This window comes from Choloepus didactylus, chromosome 27 (assembly GCF_015220235.1).
Source record: "Choloepus didactylus isolate mChoDid1 chromosome 27, mChoDid1.pri, whole genome shotgun sequence".
Lineage (NCBI taxonomy): Eukaryota > Metazoa > Chordata > Mammalia > Pilosa > Megalonychidae > Choloepus > Choloepus didactylus.
The window spans coordinates 18800543-18819684 of NC_051333.1; the positions used below are offsets into that span (position 1 = coordinate 18800543).

Consider the following 19142-nt stretch of genomic DNA (forward strand, 5'->3'; position numbering starts at 1 on the left):
GTGTAATTGTGTTTTATAGGATGTTCGCTTGAAGACAGTTCTAAGAACTTTTTGGTAATTTAAATATGTAAGGTATGCAGGATGTGTTTTTATTAAGGAAAAAGAGAGCAGTTTTGTCTTAAAGTAAGATAACTTTGGATGTAGAAATGAGGCAGGTTAGATAGGAAAGGAGGGAGGGGGAAGTGACCCTAAGACCCATAACAAGAAGTTCCTCCCGCACACCTAGTCCTCACTCAGGTCGGCACCCGAAAAGAATCAATGAAAAGTGCAGCTTATCATTACCTTATTAGCATAAACAGAGAGGGAAGGGTCCCTCCAAGTCCTTATATTGCAAGGATCCTCCTTTAGAGAATGCTGGATCTCACCCCATTTGACCGTGTACTTTCACATTAAACTTTTTGGCTGTACACACTGACTAGTCCTTGAATTTTTCCCGCAACTGAATCAGACGCCCTCACGGGGCCAGCCCTTGGTTGAGGTTTCGATTTTGAGAACTCCCGGGACCATCAGAGATAAATACCGACAAAAATTGTCCGAGATTTGCCTTAAAATAGTGAGGGGTGGGGAACACAACAAATCAAACAAGTTAACTATATGTTGACACTTACTGAAGCTGAGCGATGAGTACTATTCCAACTTTAAATTCCCGTTAAGTTCAAAGAAAAAAAATTGCCTTGGCAGAGGTGAAAAGAAGGAAAAGAGGATTGTTTCCTTTAAGACGAGAGGGCCTTGACCAGGCTTTTGAGAGCCGACAGGGGGTACAGGGCCTGGTTGAGATGCAGGAAAGCAGGAAGGTGGGAAAGCAACCCTGAGCCACAAACTGAAGTCGTCTTGTTCGTCCACTGCTCGCGAAAGGTCAGCTGCGACGTCTAGCCGCGCCACAGCCAGAAACCTTATTCTAGAACCACGACCCAGTGCGTTCTGTAGGCCTATCGCGCCTGCGCAGCACCGCCCTCTGCAGTGGAGCCAAGCCACGTCCTTCCATTCCACAACCCCCCTCGCCGCTGGGAGGGGATGAAGCCTCCACTTCCGGGTTTGGGCACGCGGAGGTACAGGGTGTCGCACGGCTTCCTGGGAAATGTAGTTCGTTTGCCAGGTTGGAGCCGCCGCCCGGCCCGCCGAGACTACTCGCTTTACAGCCCGCCCTGCGCGCAGCAGTCGAGCGGTTCGCTGCTGCCCTCACGTGGCTGCTGGGCGGTTATGCCCACGTCTGGGACGGCGCCAAGGCTGGGGATGTTGAGGGTGCGGGGACGTGGGGGCGAGCGTCGTTTTGGGAACCTCTGGGATCCTTTCTAGAGAGGGTGACTCCGGACCTGGGCCAGAAAAGGCGGGGTGGTGAGGGTAAACGGTGAAGAAATTGGGAGCAGGTCCCGCTGCGAGGATTAAATGAAACCAGAAAGGGCTGTATATACTCCTGATTACAGCTAATATTAAGTAATCATTTACTCATGTGCCAGGCATTGATCTAAGCGCTTTTTTTCCTTTTTTTTAATTTTATTTTTTATTATCACATTTTTAAAATTGTGATTGTTCACATACCATACAATTATCCAAAGATCCAAAGTGTACAATCAGTTGCACCCCCGTACCAACATACAGCTGTGCATCCATAGCCACATTTAACTTTTTTTCAATTTTTAGAACATTTTTATTACTCCAGAAAAGAAAGACAAAAAAAAAAAAAAAAAAAAAAGACTCCAATCTTCCTATACCCCTAGCCATCCCCCCTCCATTGTTGACTCATGGTATTGGTACAGTACATTTGTTACTGTTTATGAAAGAACACTGAAATACTACTAACTGTGGTATGTAGTTTGCAAGAGGCATATATTTTTTCTCTATATGCCCCTCTATTATTATCTTCTAGTTGTAGTGTCATACATTTGTTCTGGTTCATGAAAGAGATTTCTAATGTTTGTACAGTTAATCATGGACATTGCCCACCACAAGGTTCACTGTATTATACATTCCCATCTTTTGACCTCCAGCTTTCCTTCTGGTGACATACATGACTCTGAGCTTACCCTTTCGACCACATTCACACACCATTCAGCACTGTTAGTTATTCTCACAACGAGCTACCATCACCTCTGTTCATTTCCAAGCATTTAAGTTCAACCTAGTTGAACATTCTGCTCATAATAAGCAACTGCTCCTCTTTCTTTAGTCTCTTTCTATATCCTGGTATCTTATGTTTCATGTCTATGAGTTTACATATTATAATTAGTTCCTATCTGTGAGACCCTGCAATATTTGTCCTATGTGTCTGGCTTATTGCACTTAGTATACTGCCCTCAAGTTTTCTTCATCAACCCATTTTTTTTTAGGATGGTTTTGTTCACACCCCATACATTCCATCCTAAGTAGACAATTGATGGTTCCCTGTATAGTCATGTATTTATGTATTCACCACCCTCACCACTATCTGTATAAGGACATCTCCATTTCTTCCACAAAGCAGGAGGAAGAGTCAGAGAAGGTAGAGAGGCAAAAGAAAAAGAAAAAAGAGGGAAAAAACAAAAACAAAAACAAAAACATGACAGCTAGGAGACAGCAAAAGGAAAGTTAACCTTAAACTAAAATAGAATAAAGAGTCAGACAGCATTACCAATGCCAAGAGTCCCATACCCCTCCCTTATGACCCCCTTATATGCATTTAGCCTTGGTATATTGCCTTTCTTTCATTAAAGGAAGCATAATACAATGTTTCTGTTAATTATAGTCTCTAGTTTACATTGATTGTATTCCCCCCTCCCAATACCTCCCTAGTTTTAACACCTTGCAAGGTTGACATTCCTTTGTTCTCCCTCATGAAAAAACATATTTGTACATTTTATCACAATTGTTGAATACTCTAGTTTTCACTGAGTTATACAGTCCCAGTCTTTATCTTTCCTCTTTTCTTCTGGTGTCCCACATGCTCCTAACCTTCCTCTTTCAACCAAACTCAGTCATCTTTGTTCAGTGTACTTACATTGCTGTGCTGCCATCACCCAAAATTGTGTTCCAAACCTTTCATTCCTGTCTTTTCCTATCTGTCTGTAGTGCTCCATTTAGTATTTCCTGTAGAGCAGGTATCTTGTTCACAAACTCTGTCATTGTTTGTTTGTCAGAGAATATTTTAAACTCTCCCTCAAATTTGAAGGACAGTTTTGCTGGATATAGGATTCCTGGTTGGTGGTTTTCTCTTTCAGTATCTTAAATATATCACACCACTTCCTTCTTGCCTCCATGGTTTCTGCTGAGAAATCTGCACATAGTCTTATCAAGCTTCCTTTGTATGTGATGGATCGTTTTTCTCTTGCTGCTTTCAGGATTCTCTCTTTGTCTTTGATGTTTGATAATCTGATTATTAAGTGTCTTGACTTAGGCCTATTCAGATCTATTCTGTTTGGCATATGCTGCGCTTCTTGGATCTGTAATTTTATGTCTTTCATTAGAGATGGGAAATTTTAATTGATTATTTCCTCTATTATTGCTTCTGCCCCTTTTTCCCTTCTCTTCTCCTTCTGGGACACCTATGACACGTACATTCTTGCATTTTGTTTTGTCCTTAAGTTCCCGGAGATGTTGCTCATATTTTTCCATTCTTTTCTATAACTGTTCTTTTGTGGGTAGGCTTTCAGGTGTCTTGTTCTCCAGTTCCTGAGTGTTTTCTTCTGCTTCTTGAGATCTGCTGTTGTATGTTTCCACTGTGTCTTTCGTCTTTGTGTTGTGCCTTTCATGTCCATAGATTGTCAGTTGTTTTTTCGAACTTTCAATTTCTGCCTTATGTACACCCAGTGTTTTCTTTATAGCCTTTATCTCTTTTGCCATATCTTCCCTAAACTTTTTGAATTGATCTAGCATTAGTTGTTTAAATTCCTGTATCTCAGTTGAAGTGTAAGTTTGTTTCTTTGGGCCACTAACTTCATTTTTCTTAGTGTAGGTTGCAGTTTTCTGATGTCTAGGCATCTCGTTTCCTTGGTTACCCCAATCAGGTTTTCCCATACCAGAAAAGACTCCGGTCCCAGAAGGAAGAAATATTCAGTATCCATCTTCCCTGGTGTGTCTTAGAAGATTGACATGCCCTGTGCTTTTCTGCCCAGCAGGTGCCACCCGTCGGCCTGTCACTCCAGGCCGGTGTAAGGTGTGGCCCGTGGTTGTTTTCCCCCAGGCTCTGGGGTCTGGTTCTGAATGGAAGGCAAGTAGTAGAGCTTGGAACCACCTTCTTCCTCTTAGGGAAGATATGCCCCCTAGAGAGAGGTTATTTGCATATAAATAGATTGTTTCTCTGACTCTGCTATCTACACCCTTGTCTGGGTCAGAGTGCTGCCAGTTTAAAATGGCTAAGGCTTTCTCTACTGCAGAGCACTGCAAGCTGAAAAGGGCTGAGGCTTTCTCCACTGAGCCACACAGTTTGAGAGAGAGAAAAAGGGACAGAAAGCCCCCTTTCAGGGTCAGTCTACGGCCCCCAGATTCACCCACTGGCCAGAGATAGCACCCAATCCTTTGGGCTCCCCGTCCCAAGACAGATCTGTCCCCTGGCTCTCCAAGGTCAGTCATCACCAAAAGCCTCTGTCTGCTTGTTGGAGATTCATAGTTTGTATTGAGCAGTTTGTATTAAAACCCCAGTTGGAGCTGGGCTGAGGTATATTCACTTGTTCAAAGAGTGCTGTTCTCTAGCACTGCAAGGCTTTGCAGTTCAGGCTGCTGTGAGAGAGGGGCTCTTGGCTCGGGTCCGCAGTTTTTCCTTACAGATTTTATGCTGCAGTCTTGGGCATTTCTCCCAATCCAGATTGTTGCACAGTGTGTGGACAGTCATAGTCGTCTCCCAGCAGTTCCAGATCTTTTACTAATTGTTCCTAATTGTTTATAGTTGCTCTGGGGAGACTAACTTCCACTTCTCTCTACGCCACCATCTTCCCTCTGATCTAAGCGCTTTTATTAGCTCAGTTCACCCTCACAACAATCATTTGGGGGTAGATACTATTATCAAACCCACTTTCTAGGAATGAAGCTGAGATCCAGATAGTGGGAATAACTTGTACAGTCACTCAGCTGGTCAGTGACAAAGCAGGGATTTGAACCCAGGCTTCAGAGTTTGCTCTTCCCCACCAAGACTGTAACACCTCTGTTAAAACTACTGAATCCCAAATTTGTAATTGGCATATCAATCAACTCCAGAGGGCCATTAGCATATGAATTCTTGAGTTGGTGACTTAGCCCAGCTAAAGAACAAAAGCTGATTCAGTTTGTGTTTAACAAAAGGATCAGGTTTCAGATCAGCACACGAACCACCCAAGGGATCACCTTTAGGCCTCTAAACCCCTGTCCCCCCTCCTGTTAAAATGCCCCATCCCTTCCCTGGTTACTTCATTCTCCTCTTCCCCACTGCCAGAACCTTATTCATAATGGAATAACAAACACAATGTTGAGTAATTATCTGTTTACTTGTCTGCCTTCAAATCCCAAATGACAACTGTGTCCAATTCGTAGGTGTGATGGACGTGTGCCAAGCATCAGGCTTGACAAACACTGAGGTCTCAAAAATGGTGGGGTTCAAAAAATGTAGGGACAGAGCATTGGATTGGACATTCACCATCTCCCCTTTGCACTGGTAGATTTATGAAATCATGCAAAGTTTACCTTGCCCTCAAAAGGGTTATTCATGGCCATCCCCCCCGCCCACCACCACCAAAGGGAGAGGAGGGTGGTGGATGGGTGCAGGTTAGGCATGGGCAGTTGTGGGGGACAGGAGGGCTTAATGAGTCCAGTGGAAGGAATTCCCCCAGCCCCTTCCTGCCCACTCTCATGAGGTGTTAGAGCTGGTGAGCAGCAGAAGGTGGTCATTGCTGGGGCAACCAAAATCCATGGCCCTTTTGCATTGTTGTGGCTGGGAGGAAGCTACCCAGCCCAGAAATATGTTCCAAAGCCCACTTTGCATTTAGGATGGCTGCAGGGCTGCCAAGTTCTGTAATAAAATATGAGCAGAAATGAAATGTGTACATCACTTTCAGGACAGTTTTTTAAGAATCTGGTAAGCCTTCTCCACACTGTATCCTCCCACTTGCCAGCTGGAGGTACATAATTTCGAGCCCCAGGAAATGATGGAGCCATGAGACAGAGTCCGGATGTGCGAATAATCACATGGAGATTTCTGCCAATCAACCAGAACTTCTACTTGTAGTGGACTGTGGGGGTTACCTGTTATAGCAACTGACGTTCCACCAACACACCAAACACCCCGTCCTCCCTGGGCCCGTCTGTAAAAGGAACCTCGAATCCCTAACTGTGGCCCCTAGCAGGTGTGGGTTTCCTATTATGAAGTTATTAGCGTGGTCCCTCCATTGTAATAAAAAAAATTAAATATCTTCCCATGTTCTTTTGGACAGCTTCTTCCATGTGGACAGCTGGAAAGCATTAAAGCACACCCTGAAGGTTTGCACTTAGTTAAGTCTTCCACTGTTGTCTGGCAGATCTCATGCACAGTGATTCTACAATACTTGCTTAGAGCCCAGAGGTGTGATTTAGGCAATCAGTTGGCTGGGGCAGGGAGGGCATGTGCACATCTTCCTGTCCCTATCTTTTAGCTTCATTTTATGGAGGTATACCATGAAACAGAATTTAAAGTGTGTTCCAGGTCCTCGGTGCTGATTCACGTGCTAATTACAAAGCTAAGCTAATTCTGCTGGACTCTGGCTGAACTTAGGTTGGTGGGTGCTGGTTGGGAGGTTGGGGGGAACACTCCTGTGCTGGTTTGAAACTGTTATGTACCCCAGGAAAGGCCATGTTCTTTTAATCCAGTCTTGTGGATGTGGACTTATTGTGGGTGGGACTTTATTAGGTTGTTCCATGGAGATGTGAACCAGCCAACTATGGGTGAGACTTTTTGATTAGATTATTTCCATGGGGTTGTGATCCCACCCATTCAGGGTGGGTCTTGATTAGTTAACTGAGTCCTTATGAGAGCTTAGGAGCTGACACAGATCCAGATGCTTGGAGATGCAGACAGAAGGATGTTTGGAGATGCTAAGCTAAGAGGTAAAGCCCAGCATTTGCCCAGGAGAAGCTAAGAGAGGACCCCCAGATGCTTAGGAGAGAAATGACCTGGAAGAAAGAAGCAAGGACGGACAGGAGCTGCGAGAGAGAAACTAAGATAGAAGCCCAGAGACATTTTGGAGAAAACAATGGAAACGAGAAGATAACCCCAGGAGAGGCCCAGCAGACTCTGGCCATGTGCCTTCCCATGTGACAGAGAAACCCCAGATGCCATCAGCCTTTCTTCAGTGAAGGTATCCTCTTGTTGATGACTTAGTTTGGACATTTTTATGACCTTAGAACTGTAAACTTATAACCTAATAAATCCCCTTTATAAAAGCCAATCCATTTCTGTTATTTTGCATAATGGCAGCTTTAGCAAACTGGAACAATTCCTATCCCTACTCACTCTGACAACTCCCTGATATGGAGAGACCTGAGCCTTGGGTCCTTTCCTAAAGTAACAAGGTTTTTTTTTTTTTTTGGTAGATTGACAATTTCCTTGGTTCATGTGTGTATGGAGGTGCATCTCTATCTCTTGAATGTTTCCGGTATGTGTGTGGGTGTGTGGTGCCTCCATGTGTGAGAGAATCTGTGTGCCCTGGCTGTTTCTTCACATGTGACTGCTCATGCATCTGAGTGTGAGTCTGTTTTAGGTGTGTACCTTGTGTTTTAGTGTGAGTCCAGGGATGTGTATGTGTGTTCCGTGTGTCTGAGTATATCCATGTATACTACAGTGGGCATCAGAGTACATGTACATCAGGCTACCTGTGGATGTGAGCAGCTTCTCCTGAGTATCCCCTTGGCTCTCAGGCGGTTTAACTCATCCTTCCTGCTGTACAACCCTTTCTCCACAAGTAATACTGAGTAATGGCAGCTATTAAGCAGAGTCCCCCTAATAGTCATCCCTAATAGAGAACCCCTTCCAGGAGCTAACAAGAGGTTACTGCATGGGCAGACACCCACACCCTGCGATTTGGGATCCCCAAAGAACACAGCCGCACATGCACATACACCTCCCTGAGGGCACATTGTTTCTGGCCAATTTCCATGCCATGAGGAATGACTTCATGCTAATTCTAAAATCTTTTGATTTCTTTCTTCTTTAAAATATCATTACTAAATGAACAGGTAAGGTTTCCACCCACAGGAACTGTGGCGGGACTACCTGTTGATTCCCAATATCCCTTCTCTCCTTGTCTGTAGTATAGGAACTTCTGCTTATTAGTCGGACACATGGCTGCCAAGAAGAAAAACTACATTTCCCAGCCTCCTTTGCAGCTACATGTGACCATGTGATCAAATTCTGGCCAATGAAACAGGAAGGAGTTTTGAGTTGCTCATATTCCTTAGGGCAAGGGAGTCATGGGGGGAAGATGGGAGTGCAACAAGACATAGGGAGATGGAGACTGGTCCCTGACACCGAGGGGTCACCATATTAGCCCTAAGTGATCACATAAGACTTTGCATGAGAGAGAGAGAAACTTCCACCTTGTTGACATCACTATTATTTGGGGGCCCTTTGATAGAGCATCAGAACATTGCATTAACTAATACAAGGACTAAGAACACTCAGACACCTCCCGCTACCAGCTACAGGATAGAGCCTCGCCCGCCCAACCTCTAATTTGCCTGGTCTATTTTGCCTGCACCTACCCAGCCACACCCAACCCCTCCCCAAATCCTCAGGGCCTCCAAATGCTTCCTAGGTTTCAAGCAAATTTAATGCATGTGTCTCCAAAGCCAATGGCAGGGGAAAGATGAATAAAATAAAAACAGGGTCAGGGAAGGAGGGCCCTGGACACACACAGGGAGGGGGTATGGGGGGATGAGTTAGGAGCTGGAACAAGGAGGGTCACATCTCGTCCAATCCATAGTTCTCCTCGGGGAAGTCCCCTGTCACCACAGTTGACGGCTTGACGAAGGCGCCGTACTTGGCCTGGCATTCGAAGTAGCGTTTCCCATTCACACTGCAGGGCATGATGGGGGAGGCAGTGGTCAGAGGGCCCCCAACAGTTCCCACCCCCAGATGCTAGTATGGGCAGGCTCACCCAGCAGTACACATGTGTATGTACATACATATTATGCACACAAAGACACAAACAAAGATGCCTGAGTGAGAATGCTTGTTACCTGCCATCGTTTTTCCCTAGTGGCTCATCATAGCGGACACCAATCCAGTAGCCAGGCTTGAAATCTGTAAGTCCTGCCCAGGAGAGAAATCCCAGTGAAACCTCTAGACCCAGCTCACCCCAGATTTGTGCCTACCCATCAAGTTTCCTGTCCTGGTGAAAACTTCTCCTTGCTACTACCCATCTCCTACCTGGACTAAGGCAATAGTTTCTTCCCGGGTCTCCCCGCTCCAATCATCACCCCCAGCCAGAGGAGTCTTTGTGAAAATCTACGGGAGATGGCACCACTGCCTCGCCCCATGTTCTTCAAAGGCTGCCCATCCCACTCAGCATAAAACCCACACTGTTTCCAGTCAAATGAGTTTTAACACGGGTGCCAAAACAATTCAACAAATGGTGTGGGGATAACTAGATATCCACATGCAAAAGAATGACATTTGACCCCTACCTCACATCATAGACAAAAATCAACTCAAAATGCATAAAAAATCTAAATGTAGTGCTCAAACAATAAAACTCTTAGAAGAAAATATAGGCATATACTTTTGTGACCTTGAATCAGGCACTGGTTTCTTAGATATGACACCAAAAGCACAAGGAACAAAAGAAAAAATATATTAGAATTCAAAAAAATTAAAACCACTGGTGCATCAAAAGGACACCATCAAGAAAGTGAAAAGCCAACTCACAGAATGGGGGAAAATATTTACAAATCATATTATCTGGTAAGGGACTTGTTTAGAGAACATATAAAGAACTCTTGTAACTCAATGACAGAGAGACAATCTAATTAAAACCATGAGATAGCACTTCACACCTGTTAGAATGGCTATAATCAAAATGACAGATAACACTGGTGAGGATGTGGAGAAATCAGAACCCTCATACACTGATGCAATATAAAATGGTGCAGCCACTGTGGAAAACAGTCTGGTAGTTTCTCAAAAGGTTAAGCGCAGAGTTACTGTAGTACCAAGTAATTCCACTCCTAGGTATAGAGAAATGAATCCATATGTCCATAGAAAAACTTGCACAGGGATGCTCACAGCTGTGTTAGTCATAATAGCAAAAAAGTAGAAACAACCCAAAAGTCCATCAACTGATGAATGGATAAATCAAATGTGATCTATCCATGTAATGGACTATTACTTAGCAATAAAAAGCAATGAAGTCCTGATACATGGAACAGCACAAATGAACCTAGATAGCATTGTGCTAAGTGAAAGAAACCAGACACAAAAGAACACATAATGTATGAATCCATTTACATAAAATATCCAAATAAGCGAATCTATAGAGACAGAGGCAGATTAGCCCAGCACTGGTGTGTGTGTTTGTGAGGAATGACTGCTAGTGGATATGGGGTTTCTCTTGGGGGTGATTAAAATGTTCTAAAACTGATTGTGGTGATGGTTCGCAATTCTGTGAATAAACTAAAAACAAATGGACTGCATACTTTAAATGGGCCCACTGTATGGTATGTACATTATGTCTCAATAAAGCTCTCATTAAAAAAAACCCATACTGCTCTCCACTGCCCCCAAGGCCAGCCCACCTTCCTGACCTCCCTTCCACTAGCCATTCTGACTTCCTCCCTCTGCCTCAAACACACCAAACTTGTTGCTACCCAGGGCCTTTGCACTCACTATTCCCTTTGGTTACAGCCCTCTTCCTCACCTTTCCACTTGGCTTGCTTCTTTTCCTTCAGACAGCTCCTCCTCCAGGAAGCCCTCCCAGGTCATTCTCAGGGATGGTTCCGGTACTTCCTCTCGGCTCACATAGTTGCTAAGATTCCCTCATCCCAGCTCTGGTCACTCTGGCCTGGGCCTGCCCTGACAATTCTGCTGTGCTTTCCCCATCACAGCTCTGACCACGCTGCCTGTGCCTCACAGCGCCCTGCCCTGAACCCTCGGGCTGTCGCTGGCAGCTGACAGTCTGCCTCCCCTACTGGATTAGGACCTCCTCGAGGCTGGGCCCCCAGCACCACCCGCCTCAGGGCAGAGCTTAGCCTTGGTCTCAGGGCTCCTGTGGCCACATACCTACATACATGACGGTGCCCCGGCGAGGGGGCTGCCCAGGTGCCCGCACCTCGCAACGGCTGCCCACGGTGATGGCACCGGCCTGGGCCTTCTCCTCAGTGAGGCGCTGGGCGGCCTCCGCCTCCTGCTGTGCCCGCTCCTCTTCACTGTACCGCCCCAGCTTGCTGCGCTTCAGGAAGGAGCGAACTGAGTCTGTGCGGGGTGGAGAGGATGACAGGGTCAGATGGGCAGGGCCTTTGGCTAATACGACAACACTCACAGAGAAACTTTTCTTCTAGCTGTCACCTGAGCCTCCCAAGTCTCTCACCACAGGTCCAGGTCCTGGGGGCTCCCCACAATCCAGAAACTAATGGGCTCAAGCCTGTCTCCAGTCTTTCACATGACCCTCACGTCTCCCTTGGTCACACATTTGCCTCCATGCGGCCCCTGAAACCTTCCTCATCCTCCCCACCACCCATCCTGCCCTGTCCCCACAGGCCTGCACTGATCACCACACTGCCCTGTCTGCCCCGCGTGCTCTCCCACCCACCACAGGCTCCACTTGCTCCCCGCACCCCATCTGCTTCCCCCACACCCGACCCTCCAAGCCCCCTCCACTCTCCCTTGCCTCCCACCCCCCCTCATCTCCCAACACCTCCCAGCTGCCCCCATTCGTACCCCAGGCCCATTGGCCCACACTGCCTCCACCACAATGTCGCCATCGTCTCTGCCCGGCTGCCCCCACACACCACCTGTACACACTCTCTGTGCCCTATCCATCCCCATGCACCCCGTGCCTTGTCTCTGGTCGTAGGCTTCTTGTGAGATCTCGTACTTCTCCACCTTGGATATATCCTCATATTCCCCGAGGCGGGCACCGCTGTGGTCGATGACCTGTGGTGAGGGGAGGGGAAGTCGGGGGGATGAAGGTCTGGCCAGGGAGGCCTGGGATGCTGCGGTGGGGGTTGTACACTGCAACATTCCAGATTTATCTCTCTCAAATCTTGGAAAAAATTCCTTTCTTGCCTCTCTCCTTCACACTGGCCTCATCCCCTCTCCTGAGCCAGCAACAGGAACAGGTCCCCACCCTGGCCACCTCTACATCCTCACCCTCATCTGAGCTCTCGGGGGCTACCCTCAGATGCCCTCACGTGCTGGTAACAATATCACTGATGACCCAAAAGTCACCAAACCCAATGGGCAGTGCTTGGGCCTTGCTTATAGGCCCTGTGGGCAGTGTACCCACTCTCTCTCTGGATGTCTGGGACCCTCCTAAGTTGGCCCCAACCTCCAGACCCTGGGGCAGCTCTTCCCCTCCCATCCCCAACATTAATGCACTCATCGTTTGCTGAGCAACTCCAAGGCACCTAGCTGGGCCCCACGCTGGGTGCTGGGGACACACGACAAACAGATACAAGCCCCTGCCCTCAAGGAGCAAGCATTCTGTTGGGAGGACACCAACCAAAAGAAAACACACAGCTACGCAGATTCAACACCAGAAGGTGTAAAACATACAACAGAGAAGAGGCTTGAGGAGCGGGGCGGGGAGGAGGGGGCCTGTGTTTTACAGGCTGGTCAGGGCAAGGCTTCTGAAAAGGGGGAATGTTTGAGCTGAGGCCTGAAGGATGAAAAGGAACAGCAGGTGCAAAGGCCCAGATGGAGAAACGCCCTTAGCCTTTCTGAGGAACAGCAGGGAGGCATGTGGCTGGAATGCAGGGAGCCTGGGGGAGAGCGGGAGATGCGCAGACAGATCACTCAGTGCGAGGGGCAGCCAGGGGAGGGCTCAGCCAGGGGAGCTCTGATCTGACCCAAGTGTTCACAGGCTCCCTCTGGCTGCAGGTGGGGAGCAGACTTCGGGGGGCAGGGACAAGAGCAGGGAGACCAGGGAGGAGGCTGTGTCCAGGCAGGAGAAGATGGAGGCTGTACCAGGGGGCAGTGGAGGGGGAGAGAAGTTTAGAATAACTGACAGGGTTTGCTGGCTAATTTTATACGGGGAAAAAGGGGTCAAGGACCACTCTGAGATGCTTGGCCTGAGCCCCTGGAAGGACGGAGCTGCAACTGACGGATGGGCAAGGTGGGGAGGAGGGGTCTGGGCGAAGGGCAGGAGTTCAGTTCTGGATGTGATCAGCCTGACTGCATCCTACACCTGCTGGTGGAGATGAGAACCAAGAGCTTCACCCCCAGGGCCTGGCCTGGGCGCCCCACACCCCCCAGCTCACTCTTCTCCATCATGAGGCCATTTCACCCATCCCTTTGGCCTCAGTTTCCCATCCTGGCTGTCAACACCCACAGCTGTCCCCAGACATAGGTGCCCCACAGCCTTCTAGATGCTTCCTGCTGAACCCACCCCGGGCCCCTCACACCAGCTACAGCCTACACTAGCTTCAGTGCCTCCCCTAAACCTGCCCCTCCTCCCAGGTCCCCCCTCAGGGCAGCACCACCATTTCAGTCCCCAGGCCCTGAACCTTGCCCTGGCTCCCCGCCCCCCCTCCCCCAGCCATCCCCTTGGCCTCCTGAGCGAGGACTCCACCATCCCCACTTTCTTCTCTTCGCAGCCACACCTGGTACAGCCCTGACTACCACTCAGGCTCCCAGCCTTGTTCTCCCCTCTGTGAGCTTCCCAAAGCCCAAACCTGACTCTGTCCCTCTCGTGCTTGAACCTCCCATGGCTCCCCAGGGCCCTCGGGAAAGAGCCTGAGCTCCTCGGCCAAGCATCCCCGGCCCAGCATGACGGGCATCTGCCTCAGCCTCTCATTTTCTCCCAGTCACAAAACCAGCACACACACCAATCCCAGCTCACTCCCACCCCAGGCCTCTGCCCTCACTGGTCTCCCAACATCCTCCATCCTGGCCTCTGAGACCACAGTCCTAAAGGCTAAAGATGGCTAGAATGTCCCAAATTGTGTGTAAATATTTATAGGTGCACATATATGTAGACATATATGTAAACATATATACAGACACATTTGTTCTAATAATTCCTAGAGATCACAAACTGGCCAGCAGAAATGGTGTTTGTGGCCCCATGCAGACTTTTAAAAATTTGAACTGGCAGCCAACATTTAAAACTTGAGAGCAAGCAGGGCTTAAAAATCAGGACTTTCATGTACATAATCCATAAGACACATATATAACAAATTGATACATACTAGGGCACATAATAAACATAATAAGGATACTCCCTAAATACATGAATCATCGTGTCAGATTCTTCTCCCAAAGGAATGGGAAGACCTGGCCATTCTGGGCTCACATTTCTGCTGGTTCGAAAAGCTGCTGCACTCCTGTGACAGCCACGGCTGCTCCCGGCCGTGCTCCACCTGACGGCGGTGTCTGGGCCGTTCTGGGTGGTCTTGATTTCTGACCTCAGCTCCGGGTGTAGCCAGTAGCAGTTCTCAGCTCAAGGTGGTGTATGCCACGTCCCCACCATTCGTTCCCTGCAGCTCCACTCCCAGCCCACGTCACCAAGTTGCTTCCTTGGACCCCCTGGGCGGTTGAGTTTGAGACCCTCATGCAGCAGTTCTCAATTCTGAGCATCAAAATCTCCTGGAGGGCTTGTGAAAACAGATGCCAGGCCCTGCTTCCATAGCTCTGATTCAGGTGGTCTGGAGTAAGGGCCACAAATTTGAATTTCTACCAAGTTTCCCAGGTGTTGCCAGATCTGCTGGTCTAAGAGCCACACTCCAAGAACCACTGGGCTAAAAGATGGCAAAACGGAAATGGCCCTTATCTCTGGGACAAGGCTCACTAAGAATTCTTACTTTCTCTAAGAGTTTTTGAAAGTTTGAGATTTCTGGGTTTTTAGCAATGAATGTGGGTGATATTTATAAAGCAAAAAAGAATTTTAGAAAAAACAAAATCCCCCAGAGCCTCACCTGTGGGAACCCTTCCTCGATGGGGATAGCGGAGGCCAGTCCCACTAGAGTCCAGGCCCCGTTACCTCACATGTGGACCACCTCACTTGGCAGCAGCCTCCTCCCTGGTCCCCCAGTCTGGCACCACACGTGCAGCCCGAGGGAGCCTGTGAACCTGGGTCAGATCACGGCCTCCTCTCCTCACAGCCCTCCCCAGGCTCTCACTTCCCTCTGCCACAGGAGCGGCCACTCAGTCCCTTGTACCTGCTCCCTCCCACCTCAGGCGTGTGCTGTGCCCTCCTCCTGGAGCACTCTTTCCTCATCGTAACTCTTCCTATTTTTCAGGTCTTAGAAAGTCTTCCTGGACCGCAGTGATGGGTCAGGTCCCGCAGTACGTGATTTCCCCAGCTCTGTGATCTCTTCCTGTGTGGCCCTCATTCCCACTGATCCTTCATATTTGTGTGATTATTCGGTTAACATCCACCCCTGACACTGGAGTTAAAACTCAGACTTGGTTCACAGCTATACTCCTGTCACAACATATATGCTCCATGAACAGTTAGCAAATAAATGAAAGAGAAAAAAAGAACTAGTTCTCCATGCACATTGACTTCCAGAGTCACGCAGACTGAGGTAAGAATTCTGACTATAGCTCATCCTCAAGAAAGTAAATTCCATCCTCAGACTAAGTTTTCTCTTCTGCTAAATGGGGATAATGATACCATCTTCCCAGTCCTATTTTATGGATTCATCTCATCATTCAACAAAAAGTCACTGAATGTCCTCTATGTGCCAGGCATTGTTCCAGGTGCTGGGGACACCACAATGAATTTGAGAGATAGGAAAACTTCTGCCCTCATGGCATTTTGGTAGGAGAAAAAGGCAATAAACCAGACCAATCAGAAAAATGCAGAGTATGTCAGAGGTGATAATAGCAAAGGACAAAAATCAAATAAAGCAAAGAGAGGTTTAAATTCTATACAGAGGCCATAAAGGTCTCATTCAAAAGGTGACATTTAAGTAGACAGGAAGGAAGGGGAGAGTCATACAGGCATATAAAAAAAGAACCACCCCTGCAGAGGGAATAGCATATACAAAGGCCCTGAGGTGGAGCCTGCCTGGGATGTCCGAGGAGCAGTATAGCTGGTATAGACTTAGTGAGCAGAAGTAGTGGGGAAGGAGGACAGAGAGGATGATGTAAGCTGACGCATGCAGAGGTCCTGTGTGTTCCAGCTTGTCCCAACACTCCCAGATTCATCAAGCACCCTGACCCACCTCATACTCTGGGCCTCTGTACACTCCGTTCCCTCCACCTGGCACATTCCTCATCTTTCAGGTCTCAATTCAGACATCCTCTCCTCCAGGAAGCCCTTCCTGATTACTCCCAGGTGGGGTCAGGCACCTCCTCTGGGTTTCCCCAAGGATTTCTCCATTCCAGCTCAGCCAAGTCTAAGCTGTCGCTCAGACAGGTCTGTCTCTCTCTACGCTGGACTGGGGACTCCATAAGGGAGATGCCTATGTCTGTTATTACACAGGGCAGGGTACAGCAAGCATTTGTCGAATAAATAAATGAACACAGGAAGGGGAGTCCCAGCTAGGGAGGCCTCACGTGGATGCGGCAGCCGTCATCCACCGGGTAGGAGCCCAGGAGTGCGTCCTCCTGGTCCAGCTTGCTGTAGAACTTGTCATCAGGTCCATACAGCTCCAGTTCCATGCACGAAGCAGGGCTGCCCACCACCAGCTCCAGTTTACACTGCAGGGAAGGGGGCTGGGTGAGAAGGGCTGCCAGGGGCCCCATCCCGTGTTCCCAGGCGGCGCTTCCTGTACCCAGACCCCGCTCCTGCTCCTCTAAGAGACCCACCAGGTTACCTCTGGCCCGGCCCTTTGGAACCTCCGATTCTCCCCGGCCCCGCCCCTACTCTCTGGAACCTCTGATTCTCTCAGGCGCCGCCCCACCAAGGACCCATCCCCAATCTCGGCAACCCGGGCAGGTTATCTCTGGCTCCGCCGCTCTGGACCCCGCCCCCGCTTTGGGGAACCCCCATTTCTCCTTTGCCCCGCCCCACCCGGGCCCCGCCCCCACAGCCACACCTTGAACTCAGCGATGGTGAGGCTGCGACTGTACCGCTTCTCCGAGCGAAAGCTGTTGAGGGAGCTGCTGATGAAAATGGTCACCGTGGGCGCCGATATCCCCGTCACCTCCATTTCGCCGAGTCCTCCCGGGGCCCGCACCCCAGCTGAGCCGCCTTACACAGGCTCCGCAGCCGCCGCCGCCGCTTCTGGGCTCTCAGCCCCGCCCCCTGCTCCCGGAGCTGACCAATCCGCGCTCTCCTGCCAGGAGGCTCCACCAATCGCCGAGATCTCTTCTGCACCGCCTGCAAGAGAAAGATCCCGTATTCTTGGGTGGGCCCAGCCAATCCTAAGAGGCCTTCCGTGGGCCACAGTTCTTCCAATGGCGACACGGGGACGGATGGAGGCCGAAGCCGACTGGAAGGCCTGGAAGAGTTGTTACCGCCCGCGAAGAGTACACTCGCGCATGTGCACTGGCCTTCAGCCAAGCTAGGAGTAATGGCTTCTTCCCTTTATGCCCCGCGCTTAGCGGCTTACGGCACGCATAGTACTCCTGGCACTTGTACCAGATCCATACTATTCTATAAACTGGGGAAGCGAGGCCCGGAAGTTGAAAGGTATACAAGTTGGAAGGGATAGCAAAAGACTGAAGCAAGTTATTAACCAAACCTCAGCGCAGAGGGAGTGGAACACACAGGCACTATACACAGTGGAGCCCCGCCTTTCTTTGGGCGAAGCAACCGGGCCTGACCCTTCCCGCGACCTGTAGCGCTGCGGCGCAAGCGCGGGAGGTCTGGGGAGCAGTGGGTTCGTTGTCATGGAACCGGACGGGACGTACGAGCCGGGCTTCGTGGGTATTCGATTCTGCCAGGAATGGTGAGGCCGGGAAAGCAGGTGCGGAAGGGCATCTAGGAGCAGCCCCAAGACTGACCTCTGGCCTCCCCCTCCCCTCAGTAACAATATGCTGTACCCCAAGGAAGACAAGGAGAACCGTATTCTGCTCTACGCGGTAAGCGGTACCGGGTGGGACGCCCCCGACTTCCCAGATCCTTCTACGCCTCCCGCACGTGACCCCCGCCCCACCCCACGTGATCCCTACTCCCTGTTGCGCCCCGGAGGTGTCCGGGAGTCGCTTTCTGACTCCCCCTCACGTAAACCCGAGTCTGCCGTCTAGTCCATCCCCGAGGTGACTCTCGACACACCTCGAGACTCCAGCCCATAGTCATCCTCTCCAAGGACAATCCTTGCCCTCACTTCCATCCTATCGGGGATCTCTCCGTGACCTCCTTCCTGCCACACTCGCCCTCTCGCAGTGCCGGAATTGTGATTACCAGCAGGAAGCAGACAACAGCTGTATCTACGTCAACAAAATAACACACGAAGTGGAGTGAGTGGCGGAACCGGGGCTTGGAGAGGGGAGATTGGCCTGGAAGGGGCGGTCTGAGCATTGTTATTAAACCCCCTCTCCCCGCAGCGAACTGACCCAGATCATCGCTGACGTGTCCCAAGACCCCACGCTGCCGCGGACCGAGGACCACCCGTGCCAGAAGTGAGCGCGTAGCTGGTATTGGGGAGGGTCAGTCGGCAGCATCCTTACGGAACCGAGAAGGGCGGAGGGAAGGGTGCGGCGGGTTCTGAGGGGCTGAGCCTTCCGTTCAGGTGCGGCCACAAGGAGGCGGTGTTCTTCCAGTCACACAGTGCCCGGGCCGAGGTGAGTGGCCATCCGTGCTTGACCCTTCACGGGGGCGGGGGTGCCAGTATTCAGGGGAACCCTGTTCTTCCCAGCGTCCTGGACCGGACCCTTATCAATGGGGGAAACCTGCCTTTTGGGGGTGAGGCCTTACCGGATGAAGGGTGAAGGGTTCCATTCTGTACCCTCCTATGGGTCCAGAGCCTTCCTAATCGTGAGTCCTTTCTGCCAGGATGCCATGCGCCTGTACTACGTGTGCACGGCCCCACAGTGTGGCCACCGCTGGACTGAGTGACATCCCCTACCTCACCCCACCCCCGACGTAATAAAAGTCAGGTTCTGTGCTTAGGCTTCCTGT

At 49.7% G+C, this 19142-nt stretch overlaps 2 protein-coding genes across 2 annotated transcripts; one reads left to right on the forward strand and one right to left on the reverse strand.

The window, feature by feature from the left end:
- Positions 1–7462: 7462 nt before the first annotated feature.
- TBCB (tubulin folding cofactor B) lies at positions 7463–17500 on the reverse strand. Its single transcript, XM_037820120.1, has 6 exons — positions 17116–17500; positions 16634–16777; positions 11968–12064; positions 11192–11383; positions 9154–9226; positions 7463–8990 (listed from the first exon to the last, which is right to left on the reverse strand). Exons 1-6 carry the CDS (start codon positions 17227–17229, stop codon positions 8876–8878), a joined length of 735 nt encoding a protein of 244 aa, XP_037676048.1. The 5' UTR covers positions 17230–17500; the 3' UTR covers positions 7463–8875.
- Positions 17489–19132, forward strand: POLR2I (RNA polymerase II subunit I). The gene is made up of 6 exons (XM_037820122.1): positions 17489–17970; positions 18049–18103; positions 18408–18481; positions 18569–18643; positions 18754–18805; positions 19017–19132. The coding sequence occupies exons 1-6, from the start codon at positions 17912–17914 to the stop codon at positions 19077–19079; spliced, it is 378 nt and encodes a 125-aa protein (XP_037676050.1). The 5' UTR covers positions 17489–17911; the 3' UTR covers positions 19080–19132.
- The last annotated feature ends 10 nt before the right edge of the window (positions 19133–19142 follow it).

Coding starts and splice junctions, on each gene's coding strand:
- POLR2I (XM_037820122.1), top strand. CDS start 17,912: ATGGAACCGGACGGGACGTACGAGCCGGGCTTCGTGGGTATTCGATTC. Junction 18,482..18,568: donor AAAATAACACACGAAGTGGA/GTGAGTGGCGGA, acceptor CTCTCCCCGCAG/CGAACTGACCCAGATCATCG. Junction 18,644..18,753: donor GAGGACCACCCGTGCCAGAA/GTGAGCGCGTAG, acceptor CCTTCCGTTCAG/GTGCGGCCACAAGGAGGCGG.
- TBCB (XM_037820120.1), bottom strand. CDS start 17,229: ATGGAGGTGACGGGGATATCGGCGCCCACGGTGACCATTTTCATCAGC. Junction 16,778..17,115: donor TCACCATCGCTGAGTTCAAG/GTGTGGCTGTGG, acceptor CCTTCCCTGCAG/TGTAAACTGGAGCTGGTGGT. Junction 8,991..9,153: donor CTAGGGAAAAACGATGGCAG/GTAACAAGCATT, acceptor CATGCCCTGCAG/TGTGAATGGGAAACGCTACT.